The sequence below is a fragment of the Eublepharis macularius genome, chromosome 9, assembly GCF_028583425.1.
Source record: "Eublepharis macularius isolate TG4126 chromosome 9, MPM_Emac_v1.0, whole genome shotgun sequence".
In the NCBI taxonomy this organism is placed as follows: Eukaryota; Metazoa; Chordata; class Lepidosauria; order Squamata; family Eublepharidae; genus Eublepharis; species Eublepharis macularius.
The window spans coordinates 3,856,256-3,880,318 of NC_072798.1; the positions used below are offsets into that span (position 1 = coordinate 3,856,256).

Genomic DNA, 24,063 nt, shown 5'->3' on the forward strand with positions numbered 1-24,063 from the left:
AGGAAAATGACCCTGAATGTAGGGTGAGCACCACCACAAAGTCATATGCAAAAAGATTTTTTAATTACTGAGCATACTTGTAATTTGTATGTTTGTATGGATACTTGTAAGATGACCCCTTCTTTTTCTTAACAGGACACTTGGGGGAAAAAAGAACAGTTTTCCTTTTGGGTAAATGCAGCATATATTGGTTTTGGTTTATTGTGAATAGGTTTTCTTTTTTCTTAAAATCAGTAAAATATACAGGGCTTTTTTTCAGTGGGAACGTGGTGGAACGGAGTTCCGGCACCTCTTAAAAATGGTCACATGGGCGGTGGCCCCGCCCCCTGATCTCCCGACAGAGGGGAGATTAGATCACGTGGAGGGCAATCTAAACTCCCCTCTGTCTGGAGATCAGGGGGCGGGGCCACCGCCCATGTGACCATTTTCGCCGAGGGCGATTTAAACTTTAAAAAACTCCCCCCTTGTTCCAGCTGACCCAAAGTGACGTCATTGTGCGGTCTTGAGTTCCACCACTGAGTTCCACCACCTCTTTTCCCAGAAAAAAAGCCCTGAAAATATAGCACACTGTTGGTCTCAGCACTGGAGCAGAGTAGATAGATATTTATGCTTTTCGACTTGACTGCATCAAGGGTGGGTAGATCTGTTGTCCCAAGGGCCACATGTGGGTTTCTGTACACTTCCAAAGGCTCCCCTTGCTTCCAGGGTGGAAACAAGAAGAGCCGCTGTCCAACTTGGAGCCCTCCAACGTGGGCAGAGTTCCACATGCGACCCACTCTCCCACTCTGCTGCTCTTAATGGCATTCAGCCCTCAAGCCAGCTGGTGCCATCAACAAATCAGGCCGGAAATGCCCCCGGGGTGTAACGGGTCAACCTCTGGGCTCAGTGGCATCCATGATCTTTTAGTCGAAGACTCAGAAGCGGCACAGAAGGGTTCCAGAGGTGGCCCTTGGTGGCATTTTGTTGACCTTTTTTTTTTTTTTGAAAAATTTTTATTGGGTTAGAATCCATTATTTCCACATTTACATTCAATTTTCCCCAATTTTTTCATCTCTAACCCCCTCCCTTCCCCCCCCCTTTTTGTTGACTTCCAACAGCTTTCCAACCCTTTATCCCCTTTCCCTTACTTTTATTAGCTTCCTCTATCTAAAACAAATATATATTCTCCATTATTCTAAGCAGTACATCCTTAACTATTTTTAACATTATATGCCCAAACTGTAAGCCTTTGTTTCCATCTTAGATAAACAATTTATCCCAATTTTTCAATTTCAGGTATTTCTATATATCATAAACCATATAGATCATACATTCGTTTATATCAAACAATTTGACTTATTCTCTATATATATTACTCATTCTATCTTTTTATAATAGTTCTATATATCTCTCCTCACGTAGTCAATCAATTTGACCCATCTATATCTTCAGACATTCAGTTTGGTACAAAACTTGTCAGAAAAAAAAGAAAATATTGTTAGTTAATCGCTCCTTATATTTAGTCCTTATAATTAATTATTTTCTCTATGTTCTGTTTGTTAACCTATATATATCTATATATATGTCAATCTATTAATCTGACTGCTTATTAATTCACATTTATCTCTTCTCCCCCCGGTAAAGTCTCCCCCCTCTACTTCAATACTTCAGTAGTTCTCAAACTGCCACAGTTTTCCTCCCACCTCCCATTTCTTCTCTAGGTATTGTTTCAGCTTCTCCCAGTCTGTGTTGAACTGCCCTGAGTCCAGATCTCTCAATTTTCTTGTCATCTTGTCCATTTCAGCCATATACAGCAATTTGTAAGTCCAATCTTCAATAGTTGGCACTTCTTGTACTTTCCATTTTTGCGCATACAAAAGTCTAGCTGCTGCTGTCATATAAAATATCAACGTCCTGTGTTGGGCTGGAATTCCCTCCATTCCCAAGTTCAGTAGCAGGAGTTCTGGGTTCTTATTAATTTGAAATTGTAAAATTTCACTCATTTCTCTTATTATTTCACCCCAGTACTGCCTGGCTACCTCACACGACCACCACATATGATAGAGGGAGCCCTCATGCTTCTTACATTTCCAGCATTTATTAGAAGTATTCAAATTCCCTAGCGCAATCTTCTTTGGTGTCATGTACCAACGATAGATCATTTTATAAATGTTCTCTTTGATATTAATACATGTCGTTGTCTTCATTGTAGTTTTCCACAAGTATTCCCATGCCTCCATTGTTATTTCTTTATTAAAGTTTATAGCCCATTTCACCATTTGTGTTTTAACTATCTCATCCTCGGTATACCACTTCAACAGTACTTGGTATACCTTGGATATTCTTTTCTTATCTTCTTTAAGAAGGGTCTGCTCTAGTTCCGAATTCTCTATTCGTATACCTCCCTTTACAGAGTCCGAATTATATAAGTCTCTGATCTGTCTATACTGGAACCAATCGTAGTTAGGTGATAGTTCCTCTTGTGTCTTTATTCTAAGTTTGGATGCTTCAGTTTTAGTTATTTCTTTATACGTTAAACATTGTTGTTCATTATCAACAGCTCTCGGGTCTATCACCTCATAGGGAACCACCCACAAAGGGGTTCCTTCTTGTAGATAAATTCTGTACTTCTTCCAGATTATGTATAAACTTCTCCGAACAAAGTGATGCAGGAACATCGAGTTGACCTTTACTTTGTCATGCCATAAATATGCGTGCCATCCAAATATTTTTTTATATCCCTCTAGAGCTAATAGTTTCTTGTTCTTTAATGTCATCCATTCTTTCAACCAAACTAGGCAGATTGCATCATGATAAAGTCTCAGATTGGGCAGTTGCATTCCGCCTCTTTCCTTTGCATCTTGTAAAACTTTCACTTTCACTCGAGGCTTCTTGCCTGCCCAAACAAAATCTGATATTTTCCTCTGCCATTTTTCAAATTTTTTGGAGTCTCTGATGATTGGTATTGTCTGTAGCAAAAACATTACTCTTGGTAACACATTCATCTTAACTGCTGCAATCCTGCCCAACCATGACAAATTCAATCTATTCCATTTAATCAAGTCTCTCTCTATCTGAGTCCATAGTTTTTCATAATTGTTTTTGAATAGATCTATGTTCTTTGCAGTTAATTCGACTCCCAAATATTTCACTTTACTTGTTACTTCACAATCCGTTGTTTCCATTAACAATTGTTGTTTCTGCTTAGTCATATTTTTACATAATATCTTTGACTTCTTTTTGTTAATGAAGAAACCTGCCAAGTCTCCAAACTCCTTGATCTTATCTATCACTCTTGGCATGTTCTCCAATGGGTCCTCTACAATTAACATTATGTCATCCGCAAATGCTCTGACCTTGTATGAATAGTCCTTTATTTTTATTCCACGAATTTCATCATCTTGACGTATTTGTATCATCAGAATCTCCAATACTAAAATGAACAACAATGGAGATAACGGGCAACCTTGTCTTGTTCCTTTACTTATCGTCAATTTCTTGGTCAATTCATCATTCACCACAATTGCTGCAGTCTGGTCTCTATAAATTTCCTTAATTGCTCTGATGAATCTTTCTCCCAATTGTAGCTTTTCCATAGTGGCAAACATAAAGTCCCAGTTTAAATTGTCAAACGCTTTTTCAGCGTCAACAAAGAAGAAACCAACCTCTTTGTCACAACGCTTGTCATAATATTCAATAGCATTGATCACTGTCCTTAAATTGTCTCTTATTTGTCTGTCTGGCAAAAAGCCTGCTTGTTCCTCCTCTATGACTTCCGAGAGCCACCCCTTCAATCTCTCCGCCAATATCTTCGCAAAAATTTTGTAGTCATTGTTGAGTAGCGATATAGGTCTATAATTTTTCACATTAGTCAGGTCTTGGCCCTCTTTTGGGATCAATGATATATTCGCTTCACTCCAAGTTTCTGGAATCCTTTGATCCCTTAAAACCCCATTCATCACCTCTTTTAGGAATGGTGCCAGTTCATTAGCCATTGTCTTATAGAATTTAGCCGTAAGTCCATCTGGCCCTGGCGCCTTTCCTAGATTTGCAGATTGTATTGCCTTACTTATTTCCTCGTCAGTTACTTCACTATTCAACTTATTTCTCCAAGCTTCCGAGATTTCTGGAAGTTTGGTTTTCTCCAAATATGACGCTATTGATTCTTTGTTTACTTCTTTTTTATTATACAGCTTAGCGTAAAATTTATAAAAGGCTCTACTAATGGTAGCCTGCTCCAAATACGTTTTGTTATCTTCGCAAATTTTATTTATTATCTTCTTTTCCCTTTTCTTCTTCAATTGCCATGCCAGGTACTTCCCAGGTTTATTAGCACCCTCAAACGCTTTTTGATTCAGTCTTTTGAGATTCCACTCCAATTCTTTATTGCTCATTGCTGTTAGCTGTTCTTGAAGTATTTTAATTTCCTGGTATACCTTCTTTTTCCCTGGTCTCTTTTTTAGCTGTATTTCTTTGGCTTTTATTTTCTCCTCAATCTCTTGTCTTTTCTCCTCTTTCTTCTTTCTTGCTCTACCATTTAAGTCCATTAGTATGCCCCTTACAACCGCCTTGTAAGCATCCCAAACTACATTTTGTTGACCATTTTGTGGTGGTGTTATTGCAGGTTGGAACAGGCGCTACAGTGGCCACCTTGGCCGATGCCTCTGAATTGCCTACCACGGTTACCGTCGCCCAGGTCAATTACTCCGCAGTAACAGATGGAGAGGTAAGAGTGAGCATTGGTCAGCATAGAAAATCTTAGAGGGGAGGGTGAGTACTCGGTGGGCTTTCTGCTTCAGCCTTTGCATCGAGACCGTGTCCTACAGCTGAGGCATCTCTGCCAGATCCCTCCCCAATTTCCTCTTTAGAAATTTTCAAGGAAGCGGTTTTCAAACCTTCCTTGACAGGCTTATAACATTGTGGATCTGCTCCTCAGCAAGCAAGTTTTGTCCGGATGTTTGGGAAGTGACTGTGGCTCGGTTGTAGAGCATCTGCTTGGCACGCAGAAGGCCCCAGGTTCAATCCCTGGTATCTCCGGTTAAGAAGGATCAGGTAGCAGGGGATGTGAAAGACCTCGGCCTGAGACCCTGGAGAGCAGCTGCCAGACAGAGTACCTTTCTGAATTCTAAAAACCTATTTTGATTTCTGATGCACTCTGTACATACGTGTTCAGTGGCTGCTTTGACAGCTTTTTCAGCAGAAAGAGAACTTAAAAATATTTTTGCATTACTTCTTGGGGGGGGGATTTGCACGCCGCCCCTTCAGAACCTGCTCGAGACAGCTCACAACAAAACAATAGAACAATACCAACAAGTCTTTAAAGCCAGGTCAATTAAAAAAAAACTTCCAAGCTGTAAAAGCAGTCTAAAATAAACTGAGAAGTTTAATGTGAAGTTGATAAAACAAGTCTTCAGTCTCAGAGCAGACCATAAAATATCTACCATGCAGATCAGTTTGTACAAAGAAATGAACTGCTGCTAGCAAAGATGCAACAGAGTACCTTTTTTAACACAATAATTGACAAATTAAATCTTTAGCTGCATATCTCCAGACAAACCTACATCTTTTATGAAAACTCAACATTTTCAAAGCCATAAATACATTTCAAAACCATTTTCTAAATGAGGCCTGGGCTTTATAATAGGGATGTGTGCCTTGGTATATCCCCTTAAATAATATACCTCAAAAGTCCTTTTCAGTATTATTCAGGTATGTCTATCTGGTTTATTCGAGTGTTTTTGAATAAACTGGTATTTATATTGGTTGTTGTGGATTTTCCGGGCTGTATAGCCGTGGTCTTGGCATTGTAGTTCCTGACGTTTCGCCAGCAGCTGTGGCTGGCATCTTCAGAGGTGTAGCACCAAAAGACAGAGATCTCTCAGTGTCACAGTGTGGAAAAGATGTTAGCAGGTAATTTATATCTACTCAGGAGGGGTGGGGTTTGGCTGAGTCATCCTGTAAGAGTTTCCCAGGGTGTGGAATGCTAATGGAGGGAGGCTTCACTGTATCCTGAGGAGGTTCTTTTGCATATGGATTGGTGCTTGATATGCTAATCTTCTCTGCAGGGCTATTGTAGGGTATAGAGCATTTTGTTAGCCTGGTGTTTTTCAGGACTGGAAACCATGCTCTGTTCATTCTTAAAGTCTCTTCTTTCCTGTTGAAATTGTGCTTATGCTTATGAATTTCAATGGCTTCCCTGTGCAATCTGACAAAGTAGTTGGAAGTGTTGTCCAGTATTTCTGTGTCCTGGAATAGGATACTGTGTCCCGTTTGAGTTAGGCTATGTTCAGCCACTGCTGATTTTTCCGGTTGTCCAAGTCTGCAGTGTCTTTCATGTTCTTTTATTCTTGTCTGGATGCTACGCTTTGTGGTCCAGATGTAAACTTGTCCACAGCTGCAGGGTATGCGGTATACTCCTGCAGAGGTGAGGAGGTCTCTGGTATTTATATTCCTGAATAATTTGGATATATTCGGGAGTTGTATTTTAAAGGTTGCAGCAGCTTTTTACTGTCTACCCTCCCCTTTGCAGGTTTCCCAGGCAATAGGAGGAGTGGGGAGGGAGGGAGCATTACTGTGTGTCTGTGTCAGTGTTGTGTTCTTGCCATACACCATTGCTGGGTCTGATTGGCTGCCTTGGTGCTAATGGCTTGCCAGCTTAGGTGCTGGAATCCTCTAGCTTGATGTTGGTTCTGTTGGGCGCCCTGGGTTCTGCCTGGCATCTGTGAGTGCCACTGGTTCTGTTGGGCTTGTGTCCCTTGTTTGAATTTGATTCTTCTGGGCTGATCTGGTTTGACATTGGTTTTGTGGAGCTTTGTTGGTTTCTGTTGCATTGGGAGGCTTTTGGTCAGTAGTTGCTGTTGTGTGTTTACCTAAGGTTTCCTTTGTCCTGGAGAACGCCTTGGATTCTCTCCCCGCCCCCCCCCCCCAATAGGAAACAATAGAGAGTGGCTGGGACACCTTGTTCAAAGGCCTGGTCCAATTTGCTTAAAACATGGTGTGTTTTTAGTGGACAGGCAGAACTAGATTCCCTGCAATTTTGCTGTAGTTTTCTTGAAAAACAGCCCCTCCAGCCCCTCAGAAAGATTTCCCAGTAGAGGATGAAGATGAAATCCTGCCCTCAAGTCTTAGCTGACTTATGGTGACCCCTGGTGGGGTTTTCATGGCAAGAGACTAACAGAGGTGGTTTGCTATTGCCTGCCTCTGTGACCCTGGTCTTTGTTGGAGGTCTCCCATCCAATTACTAACCAAGGCTGACCCTGCTTAGCTTCTGAGATCTGACGAGATCAGGCTCTCTCCTGGGCTATCAAGGTCAGGGCAATAACGGAGCCAAATATATTTGGGATTCCGAATAAAGCCTGAATACTATACCAGTATTTTGGGGCCCAAATATTGGGGATGCCAAATATATATAGTATTCCAGATACCCGAATCTGAAAATTACTGAATTTTTTAGTACATACCACAGTTTTATAATTTCAGGCGTATCTGTTAGCTACTTTTTATGAAAACAACCAAACTCATAATTTTTATCAACATTGTTCATGCTGAGATCATCGGCATTCATAGCAAGTTAGATGTGCAGGAGAGTGGGTCTCTACTAGTCTAGAGCCTAGCGTCTAAATTACAAAGATATAGTTGGGATCCACTTAGGTGGAATCAAAGGGTGTAGAAGCTGCAGTTTTTGAGATGGACTTTGAAGAGAGAAATGCAGCACCACGCAGGTGTTCCTAAAGGCATAGTGAGCAGTGGGGAAACGGGAAAATCCAGGGCAGGGAATCCACTGATAACGTCCCTTAAAGCAAGAGGTGGGAAAAAAAGATACTGGACATTCCTATAACTCAAGTTGCCAGCAGTCTTGCTGCCCAGCTCCAGGCTCCCCTTAGAGAAAGCCCTGTTTTTTCTCTTGTGTTCCCCTTGGACCTGGACCCAGGTCTCCAGGCCTTTGTGGCAGAGTGGACTGGTCAGTCCCACTCTGATCTCGGAAGGGATAGGCTTCACCAGGCAATAGGTGGCAGCACAAAACAGCTTTGTTCCCCTGTGCAGCCGGCATTTCCATTTGAAAGGCCCAGCTAGAATCAGGTTGTTTTGTTGGAGCTTCTGGCCATGAGAAGCTCCCTCGTATTCAGGCTCCAACAGACAAGCCTTCATTGTCTCAGGCGCATTCCACCTTGCCTTGCGTTTTTGCTTATGCTTGGGCATAGGAATGCACAAAGCTGCCTTCTACGGAATCAGACCTCTCCCCTGTTTTGCCCAATAGAAAGGAGTCCAGTTGCACCTTTAAAACTAACCAGCTTTACTGTAGCATAAGCTTTTGAGAACCACAGATCTCTTCGTCGGATGCATTGTCAGCTTCTGAGAACCACAGCACTCTTCATCAGATGCATCATCAGATGCATCTGACGAAGAGAGCTGTGGTTCTCAAAAGCTGTTGATGCATCTGATGAAGAGAGCTATGATTCTCAAAAGCTGTCGATGCATCTGACAAAGAGAGCTGTGGTTCTCGAAAGCTTTCGATGCATCTGACGAAGAGAGCTGTGGTTCTCAAAAGCTGTCGATGCATCTGACAAAGAGAGCTGTGGTTCTCAAAAGCTGTCGATGCATCTGACAAAGAGAGCTGTGGTTCTCAAAAGCTGTCTATGCATCTGACAAAGAGAGCTGTGGTTCTCAAAAGCTTATGCTACAATAAAATTGGTTAGTCTTAAAGGTGCTACTGGACTCTTTTCTATTTTGCTACTACAGACTAACACGGCTAACCCCTCTGGATCTGTTTTGCCCAATTCCTTTAAGCACTTTTTGCTTTATTTCTTGGCATGAAACCAGTGTCCTTCTGCTGGCAAAGTTTGTGCTTTGCTACTGAAGTGTGGGCCTTTCCCTTTGCAGCCTTATACCCTTGTCATGTGGCAGGAGAACTGTCAGACGAAAGGTGACATGTTAAAACTCTTATGAAGAAGATGCCCTGCAGTTGAGAGTGACTGTGCTATCAAACAACATACATTTGAAGCCATTATGAAGCACCTGGTATTGGCACCCATCAAATGTCCCCAGAATATCAGATCAGAGGCAAAACTACCCTCTGGCATATGCAGTAGAATGACAGCTGTGTATCTTATTGCTTGGACTTGCCAGATTGGGTGGCAGCCCCGGCACTGGCACAGGGCAAGCTTGCCGCAGAGCTGGGGCATGTTGTCATCCAGACTGGAAACTTGCCTCTTGTTTCCTGAAGACATGGCCTGCTGCCAGACAGTTCTGTTACTCCTCGGAACAGTTGAGTTCTTCCCGTTCACGAGTCCTTCCTGGAACTAGTTGTGTATGTTGTCCTTTGGAGCAAGCATCTGCATTTCTCTTTAGATGTGGGAGGGATCAGAGCAGGCTGTTCTGTGTCACGAAATCGTAACCTGAGAGGGTTTGTGAGACATTTGTATAAAATGAAAAAGGGATATAGTTTGTTTTCTTTCCCAAGGAATTAGCAACACACATCTGCTGAAAAAGCTCCCTGTCCCCAAACGTCTCCCCTTCTTCATCCCATTAGGTGGAACAAAATTGGGCAACGTTACAGGGGGGCGAGATGACCATCCAGACAACACAGGCCTCAGAAGCCACGCAGGCAGTGGCATCCTTGGCAGAAGCGGCAGTGGCGGCCTCGCAAGAGATGCAGCAAGGCGCAACAGTCACCATGGCGCTCAACAGGTTTGTGGTCAAAGGGGAGGGCTTCATTTCATGACGAATGGTACTTACGTTGTGCTTTGAAAGTCTGCAGAAGCTGGTGCTGTTACTATCCCCATATTGCTCAAGAAGGTTGAAAGAAGGCCCCATGCTTCAGGCTGCCTGTTCAATGTGGGACTGAAGATAGTCCTAGCTCAGTGTTGACACACTTAGTTCAGACATCATGCATAACCAGGGTTTATCAGACCAGAGTTAGTGCAGTTGTCAGGATGCAGGCCGTTCCACTTACGATGCTTGGTTAGGGTCTGCCTAGCTAGGATCTGGAGTTGTCGTATGAACCTCAGTTAGTTTTAACTATGGGTTTTTCGTCACAACTGAATACAGACATCCTAGCTTCCTCCTTGCTGGTTCTCTCACAACGGAGAAAAGGCATTCAAATACCATTTGTTAAGGCAAGCCAGCATTTGACTGATGGAGGCTGAACCCTCTCTTTGCAGACTAGCCAGAGTTAAAACGCACCACGTTTTTGCGTGAGGTCCGATCCGAGCCAGTTCTGCTGTACGAACAAGCTGCTGACGTATTGATCAAACCTGAGACAGCAGTGGGTGTCTTGCTTGTTCACAACCAGCCTGTCCTATGTGTGCATGCAAGCGATTTCTGGGAGCAGGATACCCAGCACCCAGGCTCAAAGGACAAGTGGTGGTCCCTGGAGCAGCCAGCCACGCTGTGTGCTGGACCCTCACCCCTCAATGCAGCAGTGCTCTGAAGCAACAGATCAGCTTAAGCTGACTGGATGGTGGCAGAAAGCCCTGCTTTACCGTGGGGAAAACACAAACCCCTTTCCTGGCTCATTCTGGTGGCATCAGATGAAAGCCGTCCCTCGAGGCTTTGTTAACTCGCCATCGGGCACCTGAGCTGACTTGAATGAGAACTGCACGGGAGGGAGGCTTCGGCTGCCTGTAGAAAGCTCAGGTAGGGCTGGGGGAGACCCGCAGGCAGGCAAGAGGTATGTCAGAGTAGGGGAGGTTTTTGTTTCAGCAGATGGGAAGGCACTTCTCTGTGGCAGACTGCATAGGTAGTTGGACATGCCACCCCAGCCCAAGAAGGGAGTAAGAGAAGTAAGAGGACTTGCTTTTCATACTGCAAATCTTTTCGTCGTTTTATACTCCTTACCTGCATTAAGCCATTATCTTTATTATATGCTTATTGTTGCGGCTGCAGCCATGTTCACACTGGCACATGGTATTGCAGAAGCCGCTTGTGGGAATTTGTTCTGCAGAGGCCTGTGCTGCTGGCCCTCCTGGGGCCGTTCCCCATAAGGACTATTGCATTTATCATAGTTACACAAGGGAGAGCTCTAGGCTGCCCTGCTTTGCTTTCAAGAGGAGAACTGGTTTTTCTCAGCATGTGCAGAAAGGCTTTGGGAAGATGTGGGGCGCAGCCCCATGGAAGCAGAGCCCAGCTGAGTCATGCCAAGAGTCCATCTAGTCCAGTTTCCTGTTTCCTATAGTGGCTGACTGGATGTTGCTGCAAAGCCTTTAAGCAGCATGGGGAGAGCCAGTTGGATGTAGTGGTTAAGAGCAGCAGGACTCTAATCTGGAGAGCCAGGTTTGATTCCCCACTCCTCTGCTTGAAGCCAGCTGGGTGACCTTGGACCAGTCACAGCTCTCTCAGAGCTCTCTCAGCCCCACCCACCTCGCAGGGTGATTGTTGTTGGTATAATAATAAGAATGCAGTTTGTAAACTGCTCTAAGTGGGTGTCAATTTGTCCTGGAGGAAGGTATTTAAATCCAATGCTGTTGTTGTTGTTGTTATGTTGCTGCAACTAGCATTCAGATGTGCACTGCCTCTGAACATGGAGATTCCATTTAGCAACTATGCCACGAATGGATCTCTCCTGCATAAATTTGTTTTTTAAAACCCTCTATACTGGAGGCCATTTTATTTACTTCATTTACAGCCCACCTTTCTCCCCATTGGAGATTTACATCTTTCTCCTCTCCTCCTCCCAACAGCCCTGTGAGGTAGCTTAGGCTGAGCCTGTGTGACTGCTCCAGGGTCACCCAGCGAGCCTCCATGGCAGAGCAGCGATTCAAACCTGGGTCTCCCTGGTGCTAGGCAACACTCTGACTACTTCTCGACACTGGCTGTTCACATGAACAAGCAGTTTGGGTTTAGAGGCGGCATACCAGCACTGACCCACCTTTCTTTCTTTTAATGCCCTTGTGTGTTGTCATGGCCCAGCGAGGAACCAAGGGTTGAAGTGTCTGAAGGGTTTTCTGTAACTTGTTTGCATGAATGCGGCCTTGGGTTTCCCAAGACTCCCTAGTCTACTGCTCCGTCTCACTGGGCCCATTACAAGATGGGATTGCTCATAGGTTGGTGGTCCCTTTCAGCCCAGTGGCAGCCTTCTGCCTCCCTGAGTCCCCCCAGCCTACTGAACGCCACCTCCTTTTTCTGCTGGAGCTGCATTATGTAGAATGAGAGCGTTGTCTACGCTGATCTACCACAACTCTCCCATGTTATCCAAAGCAGAAGTCTTTCCCATCCCTGCTGAGTTTTATGTCTTAACCTGTGGACGCCAGGGACCTTGTGTGCACAGAGTTCATGTTCCGTTGTGGATGTACTCTCTGTCTACTTGGTAATCCCTTCTTTTATTGTCTGTGTCTTGTAGTGAAGCAGCCGCCCACGCTGTAGCCACCCTTGCCGAAGCCACCCTTCAAGGTGGTGGGCAAATTGTCCTGTCCGGTGAAACAGCTGCAGCCGTCGGAGCGCTCACTGGAGTTCAAGATGCAAACGGTAAGTCAGCACAATATTGGGCTTCATTCCTTCCTGGTTCCCACATAAGTCCTTGCTTACTGGCTAAGGGGCTTTCAAATTCCAGCGGACCTTTTCATAAGCAACAAGGAAGATTCCTGGTGTGAGCACATAAATCTGCTTGTCAGTCCATCACCTCAAAAGGGATCTGATGGCAGAAAGATTGCCATGCCAAGGCCCTGCAGATCTAGGCTTCTTATCACAGCCACCCTCTGCTTGGCTGCTTTCCATTTGGAGAGGCTGAGGATGTGTTTGCAGGAACCCCAGGAGGCAGAGGCTGCCCTAAGTTATTTACTTGGATGGAAGATTGCTGAATCCTCAGAGCAGATGAGAACAAGAATGAATGTTTCTGTCAAATTGCTTAACAATCCTATTTCCAGGGGTCCTGGTTCCTTGCAGCTGGTAAACCCCCAATAACTTAACTGGTGAGAGATTTGGCGTGATATAGCGGTTAGGCCTGGGCTAGTGGGATCTGGGTTCATGAAGTTCCCTAGGGAAACCTTGGGCCAGTCACCCGTACCGTTAATCCTACCCCAGGATAAAATATAAGGAAAGAAAACATGCACATCACCCTGAGCTCCTTGGAGGAAGTAAAGGATGAAAATGTGATAAATATATTCTAGAATATATCCCAAATACGTGAAGCTAAACGTTTGAAACAAGCATTCCTTGTATTTGTTTCACTTCACAATCTAATTTCAGATTTTTCAGTTTAGAAAAAAAAGACTGCAGGGCAGGGGAGAAATAAGAGGTTTATAAAATTATATACAGGGTGGGGAAAGTGGATAGAGAGACTTTCTGTCCCTTTCCCATAATGCTGGAATTCGTGGGGGACACCCAGTCAAGTTGATGGGCAGCGGATTCAGAACAGACAAAGAGAATACTTGTTTAGCGGCTGTCGTGATGGTCATGAGCGTGGATGGCTTCAAAAGGGGGATTAGACAGATTCGTGGTGGCAGCAGCCATCAGTGGCTTCTGGCCAGGCTGAGCAAAGGGGAACGTCCATATACAGAGGCAGCAGACCTCTGGAACCCAGCCGTGGAAGGCCTCGTCAGAGACATGTCTTGGCTCTGTACCCTGTTTGTTGTCTCTCCAGGGCGGCTTTTCGGCCGCAGTGTGAAACTGGATGCTGAACCATTTTTCTGATCCAGCAGGGATTTCCATATATTCTTATTTCATGAAACAACTGCGTAGGCCTGTTGCAAAATAAGTTTTCTCCATGGTTTTTGGCAGACCTCCTTTAAGAATGACTTCCGTAACTCTGGGGCCACCCCCTGAGAACGCCTTGCTGTGCGCCCTTGCTTTTACCGGCTCTGCCAGCAGTCCTTTTAGTAAGGTATATCCCCTGCCCGACGTGTGGACGTGCAGGGAAGAAGGTGATTCTTAAGATGCCTTGGGCAGAGAAGCCCTTTGGGGCTTTGTGGGTGAGAGTAGCCAGCACCCCGGCTGGCATGCAGGGGCATGAGGCAGTGCTCTTGCTGAAGGACTAGCCTCATACTTTCTCTTTGGCCTGCTGTTGTCAAAAGAGGGCTGCCACATTTTTTATCAGCTAACCTTACCTTAGGAGACAAAAAATACCTTCCCCTTCTCTCCCAGTATGGCCATCACTCAACTCTGAGCAATCCACATCCATTTCGGAGAGAGTTGCCTTACTGCCCTGCTTGTGGACTTTGTGGCCGCATCTGGCTGGCCACTCCTGGAAGCACCAGGCTGGGTCTTCCACACGTTCGAGCAGGACTCTCTCTTAAGTTGCTCGGTTCTGTGGTGCGCAGCTCCCCACGGCCTTACATCTAACGGTTGCCGAGGCATCTGGGGAGTGACGCAGTTCCTGGACCAGTGAACTTTGGTCTAGTCACCAAACTGTTGCTCTTCTGCACCATCCAGCTGGCTAAAATTGCTTGGAGAGTGCTTTAGCATCCTTTTTGAGCTCAAGGTCAAACTGGGTTGGCCAGAGCCGCCAGCCCTGTTCTGGCTTGTTCTCGCCCGTTCGTTCAGAACTGATACGGCTTCCATTCAGTTCCACTGCAGCCCCTCTTCAGCCTGGAATGGCAGTGCATTAAGAGGAGAAATGACTCCTTTCCTGCCCATTCTCTTCCGCACGTCCCACCTTGCACTCCTTCCATCCTCCCATATTTTCCTCTCGCTTTCAGGGGCTCTAATCTCCAATGGCATTAAAGTACTTCTGCCTAAGTTCTGGGAAGTTCTTTTCAGGTTAATTTCATTATGTAACCTGCAGCAAGGGACTCTTTCCTTGCTATCTCTCCCTGCCAATGTGTGCAACACAGAGCAAACCTCAGCCTCCGTGCTGTGCCTTGATGTTTTGCATTTGGGCTCTTAACTTCTAGGTGGGCCAGTTGCCCACCTCTGACTCGCAGCCCTTTCCCCTGCCTTACGGGAAAGGATCTGCCTGGTTATAAGCATGTCGACTCTCTGATGTAGCCAGTCGGTGAGGTCTCTGCAGTATGGAACTCGGTCAATGTACAAGATTAAGTGAGAAATGCTGTGATTGGTCTCTTTGGCTGGGAGGAGGCGGAGGGAAGGTTCTTAGCCACCAGCAGAATTAACCAGCCAATTCATTCCGCCCTAGATTTGAGTCCCAAAAAAATGGGCTTGTTAATTGTCCTATACCAGTATCAACTCTTATCCCCCTTCCTGCAAGGAAGTAACGATATCTATTTCCCATTTTATTGCTGGTTGGAAGCAGCTCCAAAGCTATCAAGTGAGTCAGTGGGTGAGAGAGAGGAGAAACCCACCCCCAGCCACCCTTTTGTGTTCCCAAGCTGTCATCCAGGAGAAAGCATTTTGGGCTTCGCTGTTGCCATTATTAATTTCTTCTGCAGAGGGCACAAAAGTAGAACAAGAGACCTGTTGTGTTATGCCATGCCTTGGCAGCTTGTGCCCCCCTGTGCAGGGTAGCCCGTTGGAGCTCGGTTAACACTTTGGTTACCTGTCTAGGGGGAGGGGGTGTCAGGCACCTGGCAGGCCCCAGTGTCTGGCTGGATGAGCTACATTCAGCTTCATGAGTGACCTGTAGTTGTGGGTCTGTATTGTATTGTAGGTTTCTGTTGTAAGCCTGCTACTGTCCTATCTCCCCTCAACCCCAGTTTAACAGGCTCAGCAGAAAAAGCGAGGGGCTTCCTTCCCTTCAATCCTAGGTTTATCCCAGCCTTAAAAACATTCTGAGAAACTGAATCTTGGATGGGTGCAATCCCTCCACTGTAAGAAGAGCTTTGGGTACTTCCTGCTTAGAAATAAAAGAGAAACTCAGCACCCAGAAAAGCCATAAGTAATGAGTAATTTGCATAATCCTTCATTTGCATAAATCTGCATCTTGTACTGTTTTGCATAACTGTAGTTTAGCTAGTCAGGGAGACGAGTAGTTATGTTTGAAATTTCAGCAGCATTGTCTGTGCGCTTTCAGTGCATAAGGGCTAGGAAACTTGCTTTTTCTAAGGGGGAAAAAAAGAAAGTTGAAACTGTCAGGAAGCTGAATCCTGCGTATGCTATGCCCTCTCTGCACTCTGGTGAAATTGCCGCGTGGACACAACCCTTGGCCATTATTTCCTGAAATAGAGAGGCAAGTAGCTTTGTTGAATGATCTGTCAAAGCCGTGCCCGAGAGGTCACCTGATCATCTCTTCCTCTCCTTAAATGTGACTGCAGCCGCTTTCCGCACTGCCTGGGAAGATCGACCGAGTGTTGGGCAGGGGCTGGGGGCTGAAAGGGCGGAGGAGAGTGCGGACGGGCCCCGCTTCTTTGGCACTGGATAGCTCTGTCCACAATCTGCCTGGTTTACTTTCCTCTCGGTACGTCATCAGGCCCGGCAGCGCCAAAGAGTCTCCTTTTCCCTCCGCGAGAGGCAGGCGGCTGCTGTCAATCCCTTTTCTCCTTCATCACGTGCTTTGCTTGTTGCCCTAAATTGCTCCTGGGCATTAGTTGTTGCCTGTGGAAGCTGTGCACCTTCTCCATACGTCATCTCTCTGGCACAGGGTACAAATGGGCACAGCAGTAGTCTGCCGTGGGACTGCAGCAAACTTGGTAGCCTGGCAACAAATTTGGGAACCAAGCCTTTAGTCCCAGCACCCTCTTTCTGTGGCAGGAGCAAAGGGCTAAGAGCGAAGCCCTCTGGAGTGGGGGTCTCAATGCTAAGCTTCTGCCCGCAACCTCCGTTGCCTTCCAGCTTTCTGTAGACCCGCCTGTTCCTCCCACCCTCCCTTTCCTGCTGGGATCCCTGGCGTCCTCCCCCATCCTCAGGCGGCTGAGGCTCCCCCTCCAGCTGTCGCAGGCAGGCAAGAGCCTCATGGTATTTTTCAAGCACAGGACTGTTTTGCCGTCCACGTGGCCTGAATTAGGGGAAATGGACAGGAGGGAACTGGGCCTGTTTAAAAATTAAAGCTGATTAGAAAGCATTAGCTTTACATTTAAAGGAATAGACAGCCGTCCTTTGTGCTCATCACGGCTGCAATATGTTCCCGTCTGTTCTGCGCCAAAGAGTAGCAGGCTGTGTAATGTGAGGAGAAGCAGGCAGCCATTGGGGGCTTTAGCAAACGAGCCTCAGGAGAAGCTCACCAGGCACCGTTCTTCCTCCTCCTCCTCCTCCTCTGTGAGTGTTTTTGGGTGGCCATCTCGCAGGCTGAATTCGGAACACCCGAAGCACGACCCGAGCCCTCGTTCAGCTGACCCAGCATCTCTCCGAGGCCCTTCCCAGCCCTGCCACTTACAGCTGGACTTACTGAGGGTTCTAACTGGTACCTTCTGTGTGCGAAGCCAGTGCCTCTGCCCCTGAGTTGTGCGGCCTCCCCTGCTCTGGCTGCCTATCCTGCGCTCTGATATTGGGTATCCTGCAAATCTTAGCTTCCTTTAAGGGGGAAAAAAACCCCACTCGCATACAACTTTCTAGCAGGGTGAAGGTAGGCTTCTGGGACCTTCTAATGAGGCTGCCTCCACCCGTGTGTGTCTCCAAGTCAGCTCTGCTCACCAAACCTGGGGTGATTAGTCATTCCTCTGCTCTGGTCAGTGAGAGCATTTCCTGCTTAGCCATGTGCCTTCTTGGTGGCTGCAGCTCTGGCGTGGAAGGGTCTTCCTGAGGATGTGTGGAAGGCAGATTTCAGAGGCTCTGTAAGGCGGAGCTTTTTCAACGTGCTTTTAATGACTCACGAGCATCCATTGAGCTCTGCTTCTTTTTCCTATTATTTCTACGATCTGAGATGGTTCGTTTTTAATTTAATGAAAGCAGCTTTGAGTCCCATTGAGTGGAAGAAGAGCAGAATACAAATATTTTAAATAAATAAAGGTGCGTGAACAGTGCTTGGGCGCGGAACGCGGGAGCCAGGTGGGTGAATAAGGTGTCAGATAATCAGAGTCAGTCTGGTTGTGGGGGTTGGAGTATGGGACTAAGACCAGTGAGACCCAGGTTCCTATCCCCTCTCTGCCGTGACACTCTCAGCCTGGCCCTACCTTGCAGGGTTCTTGTGGGGATAAAATAGTGGCCAGGGTGAATAGAGCAATATATGACTGATATTTTGGAGAAAAAATTAGTATAAAATGTATTGAAAGAAGGCAAGGCTCCAGAACCGTCCAGAGCTCCTTCTTTATGACTATCAGAAGGTTCCTGTGCAGATGTCTTTGCACAAAAGCCAGGCAGTGCGTAGGACTGCTCTGGTCAAGAGCAGCCTGTCTGGATGTTACATCCTTTGACCTAGAAATTAACTTAAAAGGACCTCTGGCATGTGTGGGTTGGCTAGGTGTGCTCTGTGGCTGGAGGAACATTACTCTGCACATGCTCAGAGTAGGTTTGTCTTATTCCAAAGGTGGGCCCAGTTTCCTTTCCCTCTCTTTCTGGGGTGTAGGAATCTCTGTGGGCTTTTTAAAAATCCTCGCCAGGGTTATGCAAATACTGTGACCTGTGTAACCAAGTCAGTTTGCACCATGTGTTGTATTCTGTGCCATTTATTCTTTCAGTTGTGTCCTAATTTGCATACTTCTGATTTTGTTAGTTAAAGGGCATGGCACAGAAGCCCCATCTCCAGGCACTGTTTTGCTTACATATTTGCCAACTATAAAAACTTGTTTCTTTAAAAAACGGATATGTTTAAAACGCTGGCTTCTGCACCAGCTGCCACGTTCTGTGGTTTTCTTGTGTTCTTGCAGTTACCGCATCAAGCGTGTGGTCCGGCTTTGGCACCCCGAGAAACTTAACACAGACCAGCAGCATGTACTCCTGCAGCAAGCTTAAGAGTTGTTTTTATTTTCAACTCCCAAAAAGGTTGCAGTGTGGAATAATGCATTGAGAAGGGCTGATGTTGCTGCTCTAGTGGAATGACTTATATTTTAAGCAACCGCGGAGGCCTTGCCCTTCTGTCTCCTCTGGGCATTGGGAGAATTCAGCCAACTGCCCACAGGCCTGATCTGATGCAAGGTGGCCAACAAAAACTCTTCCCTGGGTTTCATTAGCCGTATGTCCCGGGGGGGGGGGTTAGGTGTGTAGCCATGTTGGTGTGCAGTAGAACAGCAGGATTTGAGTCCAGTGGCGCTTTAGAGACCGACAAGATTTTCAGATTGTAAGCTTTCCACTCTGGAAATCTTGTTGGTTTTGAAGGCGCCACTGGACTCAAGTCCTGCTGTTCTCATGGGGAGGTTTCCAGTAGGTAAGAGCGATCTGTCGTCATCATCCTTGCACCAGGCTGTCTTGGAGATGGCAGCTCCGTCCTTCTGAAATGGAGGAGGTAGCAGCCCACGTGCCCAGCTGGAGGAGAACATGAGACACCCAGCCTGTGAATAGGGCTGGGAGGGGCGAGGGGCTCCCTCCTCACCCACCGCCCCTTCAGTTGCAGTCTGCATTTGTGGACTTGTTTCAGGAACAGCCGGCTGTGCAGGACTGCTCTGGCGCTTCATCTATAATGCATAAACCTCTCGTTCTCTGGTTGCTGCAGCGAGGACGGAGGATAATTGCAGCCCTTTGCACAGGGAGAGGAGCTGCTAGAGGTCAGGAAGGGACTGTGTAGGGCAACTGCCCTGGGGCTGGCTGTGCGGTGCACGGAGGGCAGTAGCTGCAAGGCTCTGTTGAGTAAGACCCGTTCAAAAGGTGCGTCCCCCAGTTAAAAGAGTGGCAGATTTTTAAACCACAGGTAGTAGGTGGCGTATCTTAAGAAGCCTTCCCTCTCACAGATGGGAAAGCGTCTTCTGAGTCGGTGGCAGCCGTGACGCATTATGCATCATCGAAAGGCATAGAGAGTGCCCTTCTTCAGAATATCTGTATTTTAGGCAGATTAAATCACGAGTGCGGTTGCGTAACTTCGATCCAGTGACAGGCCTAGCACTGAGAATTGCTCAGTGACAGGATACCTCATACCTACATAAAAAAATGTGGTGCCCCTGTGTTCACGATGCCTCCCTGCCTGAGCTTTGGACAGTCATAAAAATTCAGCCCTGCTGGATGAGGTCATCCGTCTCTGAGTCCAGAATCCTGTTTCCCGTAGTGGCCAAAGATGCCGTAAGAAGGGACACACCCTGGTGGATCCTACCCCTAGCCTACCAACCCGCTGTGTATTTATGAATTAAAATATTTATACCCCACCTTTCCTTTTGGCTCAAGTTAGAAGCCTTCCTCCAATCAAAGGAGCCTTTCTCTGATTTAAGTGGCTTCTCTGTTGAAGGAAGAGACACTTAAGTTAGAGGAAGGCTGGGCATAAGTGCGTAAGTTTGTAAACCTTTACTGTTTACAGCGAAAGGCGGTTGTTCTGTTCGTAGGCTGTGGGCCTGAAAGGGTCCTGCAGTTCCCTTGCCAAGTTGCTCCTGTCCCAGCAGCTCCTGTGCAGAAGTTGTTGTGCGGCAGAGCCACTTGTTTCGGCTGTACCACTCTCTCTCCTCCTCCACCAGCACTTTTAAGTGCTCAAGAATGCTTTGATGCCCTTGGCTGCTGGCAGAAGGCCGTAGTGCTACTCTGCTTCTCCTGCTGCCCCCACTAAGCCTCTGAGCAAAAGGGTGTCTGGCTTTTCATCTACCATCTTGAAAATACGTAATTCACATCATCAGTGTATGACCTGTTTATGCCCATTCACCTAAGTCAGATGCCCTGAATGCCCCACCCCCCGGTTACACTCCAGTTTAATCCAGCCCAAAACGACACTGGTGTTTTCTACCCAAGCGACATTCAGATGGGATTTGCTAATGCTAAAAACAGATTAGGAAGAGCAACCAGCGCACCAAATTACCACGTGTCGCATCAACACGTAATCCCATTCTTCCATGGAGAATTCCTCTTGCCCACAGCTACCCTCCTCAAACCTGAGTGCAACTTGGCTGATAATGCGCAAGCTTTTTGCTATGGCCTTTGATTCAGTGGCCAAGCAACTGAATGCCCAGGCCTCCTTTTCTCTCATACCTTGTGCAAGAACTGTACCCTTTGCCTGTAAAATGTGCCCCTTGGCGCTCTGTGGAGGATAGAACCGCCCTTGCTTGCTTACGACCCGCCTCTCCCAGTGACCTTCTCAGTCCCAGGGACAGCTTGGCTTCCCCAGAAAGCAGGTCACGTGACTGCAGTAATCCATAGCCAGTAAACAGCTGCACAGGGAGATTGCAGGAGGAATCAGCCTATATTTTTCTCCCCCCTCCCCAGCTTTGCACAATAGATTCTGAGAGGAGTGCAAGATGCTGTTGCATGAAATGGCCATTGCTGTGGCTTGGAAGTCCTTGCGTTCACTATATTTCTGAGGTTGTGCATGCCCTTGGCCAGGTGGGCTTAGTTGGGGTGTCTCAGGCAAGGGCATAGATCAAGATAGGTAGCCATGTTAGTCTGTCTGTAGCAGTAGAAAAGAGCGAGAGTCCAGGAGCACCTAGAAGACCAACAACATTTGTGGCAGGGTATGAGCTTTCATGAGTCACAGCTCTGTGAGTGACAGGTATCTGAAGAAGTGAGCTGTGACTCACGAAAGCTCATACCCTGCCACAAATGTTGTTGGTCTTCTAGGTGCTCCTGGACTCTCGCTCTTTTCTCAGGCAAGGGCAGCCTCAGCGATTCTAAGGCCCTGGGCAAAGGTCAATCAGCTCCAGAATCACTGGATGTGTGTGTGGGGGGGGGCAGTTCCACTCCCTACTGCCCTACCACAGATTGGTTTGTTTATTTATTTACTTCACTTACACCCCCCTTTTCTCTCCAGTGGGGACCTAAGATGTCTGGACCACATTCTGCTCTCCTCCGTTTTATCTTCACAACAAACCTGTTGTGTAGATGAGGCCGAGAGAGAGAGAGAGAGTGGCTGGCCTAAAGTAACCCAGTGCTCTTCCGTGGCAGAGTGGGGAGTCAAACCTGGATGTCCCAGATCCAGTGCTATAACCACTACACCACACTGTCTCTCACGACTCAGGTGCCACAGCCCAGCTGCATTGGGGCATCATATGCAAAAGCATCCATTAAAATAAGGCTTTAACTGGGCACGGCTGATAGAGAGGCCAGGCCACAAAGGAAGGTGCAACCTGAAAGGACCGCCAAGAACTTGCGTATGAAGTTGCTGACCTGTTAACCAAAACATGCAATTCGTCATTCCGTTCATCCTCTTTCCCAGAAGGTTGGAAGGTTGCCAATTTCTGCACCAATTTATTTTTTAAAAGAAAAGGTCCTGGGAGGATCTGGCAAGTGAAGCTGTCTTCTGGCCCTGGTGAAACTGGTAGACAATGTTACTGAAAGTCAGAACTATTAACCTTGTAAAAGAAAAATCCTTGCTGAGGGTCTCCTGCAGAAGGAGGTCTTGTCCCATCGGCTTGATGAGATTCTTTGGTGGGAGTGTCGGGCAAGTACATAGGAAGGAGTGATCTGGTAGCCTTGGGCTTCTGAAAGGCTTTGGGCAGGTCCCTCACAAAAGGCTCTTCTATAAGCCTAGCAGTCCTCTTATGGAACTGGCTAAACACTGGGAGTCCATGGGCAGTTCTCATGCTGGCGGGACCCCGCTCTGGAGGCCTGTATTGGGACCACAGCGACTGAACATGTTCATAACATGGAATTAGGGCTGAGCAGCGAGGAGGGCAGTTTTGCAGCTGACGGCCAGGGGTGAAATCCCAAGCAGGCTGCAAGGAGCTCCAGAAGAATCTGAGCCGGGTGAGTGGGCTGCAGAACAGCAATCAAGATCCATGCAGAGCACCATAAAGTGATACATGTCTGGGCAAAAAAAAAAATTCCTGACTGTGCACAATTGTCGTATCCGCTTTTCTCTCAGTGAGGCTGTAGGAGGGGCAGCAGAGAAGATGGACATCCTCTTAAAATCCTGTCTCTTAATTCCCTTGCAGCTGTCTTTGTTTTTAAAAAACTCTGGTTTTGTTCAATAGCGAAAAGTGAGCTGTCCCAGTAACTCCTGACGAAATCAAGTGGTCTGGGCTTGGGTTCAGATGCCGCCAAGGTTCTTCTCGGGGCCTTCACAGTTCCACGGGAAAACTCAGTGATGCCCTTGTGAATGACTCGGGGTGCTGAGCCAGCGAGTGGCATGGCTGCCAGACCCCAGAGCTCTTTGTCAGGCAGTTACAGAGCAGGGGAAGGTCGTAAGGCAGGGCAACAAGGTGCGGAGCTGAGTGGCCAGTTGACTCCCCTCCCTTGACTTCTTTTTGTCCCTTTATTCACCTGGCTAAGGCCGCAAGCCCAGACCAGCATCCTAACTTCCTTGGAGAGGGAGGGGTATATTTCTAGCAGCAACCCCCAAATAATAATAGCAACAACATTCGATTTATATACCACCCTTCAGGACAGCTTAATGCCCACTTAGAGCGGTTTACAAAGTATGTCATTATTATCCCCACAACAAAACACCCTGTGAGGTGGGTGGGATATGCACACATACCACCAAGCCCACTGCCCGCAGGTACATCTGGCCCTCTGCTGCCTGGTTCAGTAACACGTGTTGCCTTATGACAAAACTGATTGGCCTTCATTTATTTATGACACTTTTATCCAAGGAATTCAGGATTTATCTAAGGAATTTATCAGGATGTATCCAAGAAATTCAGGATTTTTTCACCATATCCGTCAGGTAGGCTAAGCTGGCAGGTAACCGTCGGCTGTGGTGCTGACCTCTGGTTAGTCCTCCCAGCCCAAGTTCCACACTCAACCCACAACACCAGTGTTCACAGGTGAAGTCAGCAGCAGCCCGTACATGGGCTTTCTCTGTGGTGGCCCCTGCCCTGTGGAATGACCTGCCTGAGGAAGTCAGAAGAGCCCCCACTCTCCTGGTTTTCCGTAAACGATGCAAAACCGAACTATTCAAAAAGGCTTTTTACTCAAATGGGAGGGCTTCATTGTAGGGATGGGGTCTCAGGTGCTTCACTAACGAGTTGGGGATCATAGACTTCATCACCATTTTTGCCTTATATATTATCTGCTGCTTTAAATATGTACTCCTATGTACAACCAGAGCTCCATGTTGTCTAATGTTAGTCCTAGAATGGATTATGTTTTGCTTCAGTATTTTCTACTATGTCTTGGATCCTGGCTAATGCTATGTCTTTAAACTTGTATCTGTTTACCTTATGGTATTGCATTGAAATGTACTTACGTGATACTGATTGTATTAACCTCATACTGTGTAATCCGCCTTGAGTCTCAGTGAGAAAGGCGGACTAT

The 24,063-nt window shown here is 46.7% G+C and overlaps 1 protein-coding gene across 2 annotated transcripts in view; it reads left to right on the forward strand.

Moving 5' to 3' along the window:
* NRF1 (nuclear respiratory factor 1) overlaps window positions 1-24,063 on the forward strand; it is a 68,082-nt gene that overhangs the window by 39,261 nt on the left and 4,758 nt on the right. The window contains exons 8-11 of one of the 2 annotated variants that reach the window (XM_054988677.1): window positions 136-171; window positions 4,604-4,705; window positions 9,509-9,666; window positions 12,317-12,441. In XM_054988677.1, the coding sequence (XP_054844652.1) occupies window positions 136-171; window positions 4,604-4,705; window positions 9,509-9,666; window positions 12,317-12,441 (421 nt within the window). The remainder of the gene's footprint in view (window positions 1-135; window positions 172-4,603; window positions 4,706-9,508; window positions 9,667-12,316; window positions 12,442-24,063) is intronic. The other variant, XM_054988679.1, reaches the window with a different exon arrangement.